The sequence below is a fragment of the Nilaparvata lugens genome, unplaced genomic scaffold (genome assembly GCF_014356525.2).
Source record: "Nilaparvata lugens isolate BPH unplaced genomic scaffold, ASM1435652v1 scaffold7916, whole genome shotgun sequence".
Taxonomy (NCBI): Eukaryota; Metazoa; Arthropoda; class Insecta; order Hemiptera; family Delphacidae; genus Nilaparvata; species Nilaparvata lugens.
The window spans coordinates 1-12,229 of NW_024093663.1; the positions used below are offsets into that span (position 1 = coordinate 1).

The following is a 12,229-nucleotide window of genomic DNA, read 5'->3' on the forward strand; positions in this document are numbered from 1 at the left end:
CTAGCTCCGCATTGCAGATGGATGCTTGTCTGACTCGGACTAGGCGCTGAGACAGCAAATAATGGCAGCGTTGGTGGGAATGCGAGCGGCCGCAGTAACATCTTCCGCCCAGCAATGGTCGGCGTAGTTCCGCCTAGCGGACAGACGAAAGATCAATCCAGTCGGTTATTTGATCCCTCCACTCTCCACCAGGCTCAGCCAAGCAGCCGAGACAAAAGAACAATGGAGTGGCGGTCTCATTCGCGTTCATCAGCAGTTTCTTTCTCATGATTATTTTGATTTTTGTGTTACCTATATCATAATAACTCCAGTCACCAGTCAAATGTTTCCAGAAGCGTGGTGTACTGCCATATTAATGACTTATCATGAGATTTTTAATTATTTAAAAACATTGTTGACATTCTGAGCCTTCAGGCTAAACTTGGGGTCGCTGAGAACGAATCTGCAATCAGAATTTCCCTATCACGAAACATAACGGAAAACCAAGCTGTTGATCTTCCGGCAACCGTTAACAGTCATCCTGCAATGCGGCCGAAACACTTCCAAGCCAGACACCCATCTCAAATGACAACAACGCCAAGCTGTGAGAAACCATCCTGCACTGCGGCGCTAGGTTAAAGGGTAGAAGATTTCGTCTAAATTTCAGTTCCAGTTCCCCGCTAGTTATTTTAAAAAAATAATCCTAAATTACATACAAAACGCATGAAAAATAGATAAAATCTGTTGAGCTCTCTATTCCAGCCATTCTACTACCTCAACCTCGGAGAACCTACACCTCCCAAGCCAACCTCTTCGGACACCCGCAAATATCGGACAAATCCCCTTAAAGTGAAGCATGTCCTCTTTCTCGGCCAAATTGCATAATGAACATAACCACTGTCTCTCCTCTCTTCCATGCGCAAAGTTGAGATAGAAGAGTGAACCTCTGGCTTTAAAAAACAACTTATTTTTTTTCTATTGTAGCCCGAGTTTAGATAACATGACTCCCCTGTTTATACAGTGGATGAATTCTGCTTCATTAGCTCTCCTTACCCATTCAACTCTCATTTTCTCTTTCATTCCTTCCTACATGGACATGAAACCATTTCTCCATTTAGCCCTATCAATCAAACATCTCACTAGTTACAGTCCAATTCCTCGTCCCATCTCATTCACTCTCTACACCAAAACTCTTCCTTCTTAATACCTTTTCTGCTAACTCTCTAGGCAGTCTTCTCCTGGGTAGTTTTATAACTCTGTACCATAGTCTACATGTAAATTTTAAACGAACAGAAACGTACTCAATACCAGTTCCAGGTGCAGAACATTATTAGGCGTTGACTGTGACAGCATTAAAAGTTTTTTAGCAACAAAACGTTGCAAAGTCTCTAGCATGTCGTTTGACAGTATAAAGTACCTATTTTCTTCATTCTCTATTTTAAGTTGTCTTCACATAATTTGTGACTTTGAATACATTTTTTTAAATCAATTTCATTTATTGCCAAAGAAAACAACAATAATTTACTCATACACAAACACGAGCAAAAATAAAAATAAATGTTCATAATACAATATTACACATACATGCATTTACATGAGAGCAAAAAAACAATATAAAATTGTGTTTTTCGTTTTCTTGCAGCTTCGCAAGAAACTAGCAGAGAAGTACAAGGACGGCACCTTGAAGGCGGTCTCTACGCGATCGGCTTCGCGTCGGCCGACCGCGGCGGTCACAGCGGGCAAGAAGCGCGGTCGCTGGGACCAGACGGGACCGCAGGACGCCACACCCGCCAAGAAGCCCGGACCACAGGAGTCGCCCTGGGAGAAGGAGGATGTGAGTGAAACTGGCAACAGTTTATTGTAATATTATTTAACGAAAATATAAATCTAACTAGCCGTCAGGCTCGCTTCGTTCGTCATATCCGTCTGGACGCTCGACTGGTCGTTAAAAAATGAGATTAGCAGCTCGCTTCGCATTTTTCATTTGAGCATGCTTCATTCCATCAGAAAGTCAAAGTAATGAGAAACGCAGAAAAACTTTGGAAAAACGCTGATTTTGGGCGTATCATTAATAGATATTAAGTCACCTCATCACACAAATTTTAGATCCTAGCTAAACCTCTGTACCAAATTTGAAAATTTTCTGTCTATTACTTGATGAAAGAACTGAGAAAACGCAATTTTGGGCGTATCTTTCGTTATTTCAAATTCCTTCTAACACAACATTATTACACCCTAGCTGAGCTTCTGTACTAAATTTGAACATTTTCTGTTCATTTGTTCTCGATAAAGCTGAGACACGCTGGAAAACGCAGATTTTGGGGGTATCTTTGGAAATTTTTCCAAATCCGTTCTTAGTGCGCCTCTAAAGGCCAACTAACATACCTACCAAATTGAACGTTTTTGGTCCGGTAAATTTTTAGTTTTGCGAGTGAGTGAGTCAGTCAGTCAGTGAGTTAGTGCCATTTCGCTTTTATATAATAGATGTTGACAAGATCTGTCAATACATATCCTCGCCGCAGGAGTCGCCCTGGAGAAGGAGGATGTGAGTGAAACTGGTAACAGCTTATTCTTATATTATTGAATAAAAATCCAAATGAATTCTGTCTATAGGTAGGCTTTCCTATATACTACCGGGCCTGTGCCTAGAAAAAAAAGGCCGCTGTATGTGGTGGTCTTATAGGAATTCCTACTGTCACCTGGTCATATGGGACATATATATATATATGATCATATTTATCTCATATTGATCAGGATTTTAGAGTTTTAATTGAGAGTTTAATGAACAGTGTTTTTGTCTTTGAACAATTTTTGTCATCGACAGAAAGATTGTTTATTTCATTTGTTGTCAAATTAATGTAGCTTCTCTTTTGTTTTTAATAACAACGTGCCGCTTGTGCGACAGATAAAAATATGTACTGAAATGGCTTTCATGTTTGGCATTGACTGAGTTATATTTAATACCCAAAATTTACTTTTGCTGTGTGAGAGTCTGTGTGTGTGAGCTCGTTCGTTAGGACTGTGAGTAAAGTCCGGCTGTTCTGGTGAAGGGATAGATTTTGCTCTTGTTTTATAATACATTTTCCTGTCGCAGTTCGGGCAGTTTAAAGAGAATTGTATTGTTGAATAGGGCGGGATCTGAACCAATTTCATTAATCAGTTATTTGATTTTTAATTAATAATTAACGCCGCGAAATACCAGTGGATGCCAAAGTGGGAAGCTATTTCAAAAAGGTAGGTGACTACTGAATCATTGTTCTTAAATTTTCCATAACCACAACATTGAATCCTCAGTAGCAGCAAGCGAGTGTTTCCCCATTAATTCATATAAATATTGTTTTATAATCAAATTAATCTGTTTTTTTCAAATGTTAATATGTTAAAGACTCATTAAAGTTCTAGTTTTCTGTTCTTTTCTTGTATTCATAGTTCTTTCCCCCTTATATATTGGTGTAGGCAAATATTGCTTACATATTTGGTGGAGGTTTCTCCTGCCGTTCCACATCCTGCTTACACTACTTAGAAAAAATCACTAAGCAGGTGTTAGAGAGCGTCTCAGTTGTCTTAATTCCAGTTCGTCTAGTTTCCGTTAAAAACATCAATGACGCCACCACCTACGGCGGCCATTTTTTTCTGTTGGTGCAGGTCCGGTATATTGGAAGTCCTGCTATAGGATTTGATAATTCTAGACTTTAAGAATTGAGATTTTTTATAGTGTGGATGATATTTCACTGTTAACATGGAGTCTATCTAGATTTTTAGGTAATTGCTATTGTTGTATGATCTCTAATATAGTTTGTAATATGACGTGGCCGTACAAATGTTAAGTGTTTGTCTGTGGCAATAAATTGATTTGATTTGAAACAGCTGGAGTCAAGAAATTGGCTTTCCTAAACGGGGTGGGTGGCATAGTCGCAGTTTTTATTACTGTTAGAGGAGAATGGGGAATAAGATACGAACGGGGTAATAAGAAACGTATGAAATTCCACAGCACACACCAATAGATTTATGATGTTGATTTTTTATGCCATACTTATACAACCAATAGCTGTTTAAAGGAAAATTGTCAAGTCTCTAACTAGAAAATAAAGAAGATAAAAATCGGTTTCTTATTACCCATTCAAGTGTATCTTATTACCCCCTAGGGGTAAAAGAACAGTGCAGTCATTCACCAAGTAATAGCATTAAAAATCAAAGGAGACTGTTCGGAACAGTCCTGGTGTATCTTAATGCCCCACCATTTTCAGGTTTTTACCTCAATTCATTTCAAAGTTATGAGTATTCAAAAATCAGGTCAAAAAGTTGAAGATCAAAAGTTTTTTACAACCTTTTAATTTTGAGTAAAATACTAGAAAATCATGATTTACATGTTGAATACTTATTAGTTGATCATAGTTGAAAAGTATACTTGAAAATTGCACTTGGAATTTATTCTTAAAAAACACTACAAAATTGAAATAAAGTAAAATGAAATTTGTACTTGAGATTATACTAGGAAAACTATTGAAAATTGTAATAAAGTGAAATATAAATTGTACTTCGAGATTTCAATTGTGTTTCTTATTACCCCATGTTTTTCAAATATATGGGTAATAAGAAATATAGATTAAACATGATAAACAGGTGATACACAACAAAAATAACAAACAAAGACAAAAACTGATTTAATGCAATTTTTACAAATTCAACGTTAGTTTCTTATACCCCGACATTTTGTTCAATTGGGGTAGTAAGAACCGAGCCTTTTTCACGATAATAGAAATAGCTGAAGGAAAACAAAAAAATTGGATTAAGATGCTCTTTAGTCTATTAAAAGGTTAGATGAAGAGATTGGGAGCAAACTAAGTAGTAAAGTTGTGAAAAAAAAAATTTCCGCAAACCATGACTTTGGGTGGGTAAAGTTTTGCAAGGGTCCATTTGAAGTGTAGATTTTCATATCAAAAAGTTTCTGAATCCTTTGAAATTTTTATATGATAGTAGGAAGTTTCAAGGTAGCTATGTGAATTTATTCATAATTTTAAACACCCATACATAAATTAAAAAACGTCCTCTTATTACCCTGTCTTTTATTCCCCCATCTCCCCTATTTACTGTTAAAACAAGGGATAGATTCCAAGTGTAATGAATATCTGCTATGTTCTATCTTCCATCTATCATTTATTCATTATCAAATTTGGGAATAGAATAGTTTTTGGCCAAGCCTGTTGTTCGTTCCCGACATATGTATATGATTTGTAATAATTGTGTCCACAAATAAATAATGATTTTTCAATTTCCAATTCAATTCAGTTTATTTATTTTTACACACGATTAATATATGTTTTTTGTTTGCAGGCAACTCCAGCCAGCACTCGTTGGGACGAGACGCCGGGCCGCGCCAAGTCGGCGTCAGGTGCAGAGACGCCAGGTGCGACGCCGGGTGCTGCGAGTACACGCGTGTGGGAGGCGACGCCCGGACACGCCACGCCGGGACACGAGACGCCCGGACATGCGGACAAGGCCGGCATGTCAGCTAGGCGTAATCGGTGGATGAGACCGCCCAAAACTGAACGAGGTATTTGTAATCAATCAGAAGAAACCATGTAGGCCTACAAAGCCACAGAAAGGTGTGCAACAGAAATGACCAGTAACATTTTCTTATATCAACCTTAGTTTTCGAGATATCGATTCTATAGTTTCCATATCGAATTTTTGATAATATCGGGGCACCGAGCTTAGATCGTTATTTTTTACGTTCCTTGCCCTTTTACCATAGGTAGGAAAGTATTGCTTTCCGAAAAAAATTGAGGTACCCCAATTTCTAATTTTCTATACGTTTCAAGCTCCCCGTGAGTCCGAAAAAGTGATTTTTTGGTATTTGTCTGTATGTGGTGTGTGTGTGTGTGTGTGTGTGTGTGTGTGTGTGTGTGTGTGTGTGTGTGGTGTGATGTCATGTGTTGTGTTTGTGTGTGTGTAGAGTGTATGTGCGTCTGTGTACACGATATGTCATCTCCCAATTAACGGAATGACTTGAAATTTGGAACTTAAGGTCCCTCACTATAAGGATCCGACACGAACAATTTCGTTCGAATGCGATTCACAGATGGCGGCTAATGGCGAAAATGTTGTCAAAAACAGGGTTTTCGCGATCTTCTCGAAAATGGATCCACGATTTTGATCAAATTCATACATAAATAGTCATTGATAAGCTATATCAACTGCCACACAGTCCCATATCTGTAAAAATTTCAGGAGCTCCGCCCCATCTATGCAAAGTTCGATTTTAGATTTCCAATTATCAGGTATCCGATATAATTTAAATGTAAAATTCGAGTGGTAAGATTGAGCATGAAAATCTCTTCAATTAATGTCCATAACATTTTCACCTAAAATTGAAAATAAGCTTGAAATTTGAGAATGTGATTATTCAATTGCAACTGTTGTTGATCTCATTTAAATCATTCACTAGACGAGATAGCAGATCTCGTGTGTATCCAGCGTTATTGTCCTGTCACCAGCTGGCTCAGATCTTTGAATAGTAAACTAGTATGCGCGGGAACACTAGCGTCAGGTGATCAATTTTCATAACGGCAAGGTAAGTTGTGTGAGTGCGCCACACCAGATTTTTACTATCCACAGACGACGAAAGTCTCAGCTGTTTCAGCCAGGATAAATTATCCTTTTAATGTCGTTCAGCGAATTTTCCCAAGGATGAGACCTAGTGCAATCGATTTTTATATCATAAACCTACTATATTCCAAATTTCGTGAAAATCGTTAGAGCTGTTTTCGAGATACGTTGAACATAAATAACCAGATGTAAAAGTACAAAAATTGCTCGCTTAATATAATAGGATTTTTGAAAAATTAGAAAACTATCAGGCTGGGCGTACACCGGTTAGTCAAGACAAGACTAGTCACATTTAGTCACAATACTTCACATTGTTGCTTATGAAGACATGTCCAATTGCAATGACTAATCATTGTGAACTGAGTCACCAGCAGCTATCTGAAGTATTGTGACTAAACGTGTCTGATCATGTCTTGTCCAATCGGTGTACGCCCTAAGCCAATAACTCAAATCCTGTAGATCCCGGGATTGACAGTAAGTGATCCTCGGATTTGTAGGTATCAAACAGACAGGAGTTTGCGATCCCGGGAAGACTATAGTGAGGACACGTTATAACATAGAGAAAACGATAGCCTAATAGATATTCCATGGTATAGGGCATGGGGCATAGGCATAACCTAACTACTCACGCTTTGTTTCTCTATGGTTATAATGGCAGTATTTGATTAACATTGGTGTTGCTATCCTTGTAACACGGAGTGATCCGTGTCTAGTGGATAGAGTGCTTGCTTAACAGCCTGAGATCCCCGGTTCAAGCCCCCGCTCATAACAAAAGTTTTTGAACAGGTCACTCCCGTGTATCGGATAGCACGTTAAAACTGTCGGTCCCGGCAGAAGTATGACAGTCGTAAGGCCCATTGACGGCTCAAATGATATATTCAGGCGAGGTTGAACTTTCGTCAGAACTCCCCACCAGTAAAAGCCATACGATTACGACTATAGTTCTGTAGCAGTAGACCTCACGCAGTATTCTCACCCACAAGTACCTGATTGAAACTATAGACCTTATGGAAATACAGCAATAGACTGGCTTCTCCACACATCTGTGTAATCACTTGTCAGCTGATTTATGATGAATATTCTATAGTCTGATTTTCATTCTAATATTGGCGTATGAAGGAGGCTCCTTTTTCCTTTTATATTATTCTTGAAGTGCAAAATTTCCAAAAACCTGTGTATATCGTCGACGCGCAATTAAAAAAGGATCATACCTGTCAATTTTCATGAAAATCTATTACCGCGTTTCGCCGTAAATGCGCAACATATAAACATTTAAACATTCAAACATTTAAACATTAAGAGAAATGCCAAACCGTCGACTGAATCTTAGACCTCACTTCGCTTGGTCATTATTATTTTTATTTTTAACAAATCAGCGCTATCCCTTCCACCTCCACAACAATCCCAAATCGTCTTCAACGATATAGGAGAAAAATTGAGAAAATATTTGATTCAAACTTTAAAATACATTATTCGATCTTTGTAATAAAATTTGTTCCACGAATAAATATAATTGATTATTTTAGACAGAATGAACAGTTAATATTACATCGATATATACCGGTATCAGCTATCCTCTATAGAAGGCAGTAGCTAGGAAGAGAATCGGCAACGCTGTTCTCATATCTACTCCAGTGCTATTATAACGTGGACCTCACTATAAGAGCATTATTGAACGAGCGTAGCGAGTTACTACTGACGACTAGTGGCTAAGTTGTCGTCCGTTCATGTCTCTTGGACTTTCGATTACTTGGGATGAGACGCCCAGGTAATTCTAATCAAATTGGATTTACGAGAAATAAACAAACGAGCGATGACTAGAGTCTCTAGTTGTTATCCGTTTGTGTGTTCGACGATTACTTTCAATTGCTTCCATCAATCAACTTCAAGCAACTTTGCCAAACAACCAAACTTTGCCACTTCATCAAATAAATATCATTCTATTCTATTCTCCAACTTCAATTTTTAACACATATTTTTTTAACCGTTATTACTTGAAAGAACCTTTTTCTGTTCAATGATGCTCCTGTAATGTGGACGTGACCTTGTTATCAAGGTCATTTGCATGCATTGTTTTATTTCATACCATGCATTTTTCATTCTATGATTATGTATGTATATTTCAATTATTGAAAATATTTTCTAGTGATTTTGTATTTTGGTGAAATAAAGTTTCCTTTCTTTCTTTCTGATGGGTTCGAATTGACGTACTCCGCATATACTGTTGTTATAAAATCATTGTTTCATTGTTGTATCATGTAATAATTTGCTACTATTTCGTCCTTTTTTCGTATTTTTTTATATTTTAACACTATTTTGTCCGTTTTTGTCTATCAGAAACGCCAGGCCACACGGGGGGCTGGCGGAAACGCCGCGTACGGATCGTGGCGGCGTGGACCTTATCCAGAGACGCCGACGCCGGCGCCTCCAAGCGCCGCTCGCGCTGGGACGAGACGCCGTCCAATCAGATGCATGCGACGCCCGTGCTAGGCGCCGAGCACGCCTACTGTGGCCGGGGCCACGCCTCAGACGGCTGGAGCCCGCCCAGTTTCTACGCCCGGTACCGTCATGACGCCGTCTGGAGTCACGCCTACCGGACAGAAGGCTATGGCTATGGCTACCCCACACCAGGTTAGTTGAATTTACTGTTCCTTTTAATTTATTGTTCTTGTAATTTTATGTTTCTGTTAATGTTATTGTTCTTGTTATTAATTTATATATTCAATCAATTGATTTTATTGTACACCTAGGTAAGCATTAGTCATATCACCTCTAATAAAAGGCCGCGGCCTACGATATTGCAAAGTCGCAGTGAAGGCCTATAATCTAATACGTGATTGGTGAAAAAGATTCTTTAAATACCAGCTGTATCTTCTTTACCAATCATGTATTACATTCTAGGCCTACACTGCGACGTTGCAATATCGTAGGCCGGGCCTTGTTTTAGAGGTGGCTATGGCATTAGTCTAGTTGGATATGCCAAGTTGAATTCAAATATATGACCTCAATGTACCTAAACTGATGAATAACACTATTTTTATACTAATTAATTCATTATTACTTCACAATTATTTCATATACTTCATGAATCCTCACTACCTTCGAAAATATTGGATTACGCGTATTTTAAAAAGGTTTTAAATTAATTTATTTTTAATTTTATGAAAAATGAATTAATTGGTTGTACAGATTTTTTACAAGCATGGAAATATTGATAAAAAAATGTTTTTCATTTATGTATAAATACATATTACTATAGAGAAACATAGCATAAATTTTAAATTCAATTTTTTTCAAATTCAATTCAAATTTATTCACACTCATAAATACATATACAGAAACCAAATAGAATCTAGCTTGACAAATACAACAATAATCCATCTAAAATTTAATATAGATTGTAAGTAATAGTTATACTATATATAAATAATATAATATTATGTGAACAATACTGCTCACAAGTGCTTCATGAAGCACTTGTCCGTGAGCAGGAGTTGAGGTTTAATCGGATATAGGAGGAGAAAAAAGCCTACACCCACACACAACACACACCACACACACACACAAACACACCCACACTCAATCACCATCATCAAGTAATTTTATTAATAATTGATTGTAGCATTTCCTCTCTTTAATATACTTATATTATGAAATGTAGTTCAAACTGCGAAAAATGGGAGGAAGAATCCCCATAATAATTTTTTTCAACATAATTCATGACAAGAGGAAAAAAATGAAAAATAGAAGATGAGACATAACAGTGATAAATAACACAAACAATGTTTGCAGATCACAGCTCAAGCAAAGGTTAAACTTTAAAGGAGATATCCTTTGTAACTAAGTAATATCCCATGGTATAGGGCTTTATGTCGCAACTTTTACTGTTAGCTGAAGCTGATAGTCCACGTAGCTCTTTCCTGTAAGCTTTATGACGCTGGTAGTCTCTCATATGGTGCCGTTCATACACTTTACCCGGTCAAACAGTAAAAATCGACAGTAATCAGCTTGAGATAACAGTAAACGTTGCGACATAAACGCCCTATACCAAATCAAATCAAATAATTCTTTATTCATCATTGCATCAATACAATATAAATACGTCACAGTAAAGAGGTCAAAGAATTTCCACATTAACAACAATTCAATTTAGATACTCCTGAATTGAGTACAGGCTCATAGAAATTAAATATCTCTTCAGTTCTCTCTTGAAGTTTGCACCCTCCTTCTCTCTGACATCAATCGGCAGCTTGTTGAAGAACTTTGCTCCCATGTATGATGCCGTTTTTCAAAGAAGTGTCTCCTGTTCTGATGAAGTGCATATTTTCTCCTTGAGCGTGTATGATACCGGTGGGTAACATATTCTTCATTTTTAAATTTCAATGTCAGAATACATTCCATTATGTACAGTCCATAAATTGTCAATATGTTGAGGCTTTTGAATTTTTCTCTCACAGACTCTCTGAAACCTAACTTCAATATGATTCTGACTGCTTTGTTTCTGAACTGTGAATAATTTTTTCAAGTTTTCAAGAGATGTTCCTCCATAGAGTCCTACTCCAAACGCTAGGTGAAATGAATGTTTGCAAGTAGATGGTCTCAGTGTAGCCTGACTGAATAATTCGACAATACCCTGAGTGAATAGAGGCCAGAGTTCAGCTCTTCAATATACCATAGAATATCTACTTACGCTATTGTTTCTCTATGATATTACTTACTTCGTCTTACTCTGAATTTGTTGCGATGTTCTATTTGACTTGTAATATCATAAATTGTTTGTGTTTGCCAGGTCACCTGATGACAATGACTCCGGAACAGCTGCAGGCGTACCGATGGAGCGCGAAATTGACGAGCGCAACCGACCCTACACAGATGACGAACTCGATTCCATGTCCCCAGCCGGGTACAAGGTGCTCACGCCTCCTGCTGGTCAGTATCCAAACTATATCTATTTAAGAATAGTTATACACAATCTGATTTTTCCAGCAGATCTTGGATTTTTTGTGGATGAGCGGACCTCATTATTTCTATTCTAATTTCTGTGAATGCCAATGACTCTTATATAGAGAAGTTTATTCACGATAGAATAGTAACGAGACAGGAATGATACAAAAGATGTTACAAAGATGATACACAGAGAGATGATACAAAGAATTATACGTACATACTCAATTGAAATAGTCAAATATTGTATGAAGAAATGATGGATGAATAATAATAGAACGTGGTATTTATCATCACTTGGCAATAAAAAATCCTCGAATGAGTTGTGAAGGGCTATTATAAATTCCGATTCTAATAATTATGATTCTAATATGATGAATTATTCATTCTTCAAAAATTTTGTTCGAAGCTTTTCGCTGACACACAACATGTGTGACGAACATGATGTGTGTTCATACATGTTCAAAACATCTTTTTATCTCTTTTCTGTATAGGGCTACTTGGATATAAATAAAGAAAATAAAAATCTCAGTACCCTTTTTTTTAAAATATTTTATCACTTTTTATATATAAAATATGATAAATATTATCAAAAAAGGGGACTGAGATTTTTATTTTCTTTATATTTATGTTCAAAACCCTTTCCTGTCGTTAGAGGCCCACACTAAACTAGCAGAGAAAGCTCTGACTTCGTTAT

At 37.3% G+C, this 12,229-nt stretch overlaps 1 protein-coding gene across 1 annotated transcript; it reads left to right on the forward strand.

The window, feature by feature from the left end:
* Window positions 1-1,621: 1,621 nt before the first annotated feature.
* Window positions 1,622-11,517, forward strand: LOC120349027 (splicing factor 3B subunit 1-like; the record flags this gene model as incomplete). The annotated part of the gene is made up of 4 exons (XM_039418971.1): window positions 1,622-1,813; window positions 5,314-5,533; window positions 8,926-9,148; window positions 11,378-11,517. Coding segments are annotated over 4 exons (775 nt in total), but the record flags the coding sequence as incomplete, so codon positions are not given.
* Window positions 11,518-12,229: the final 712 nt, after the last annotated feature.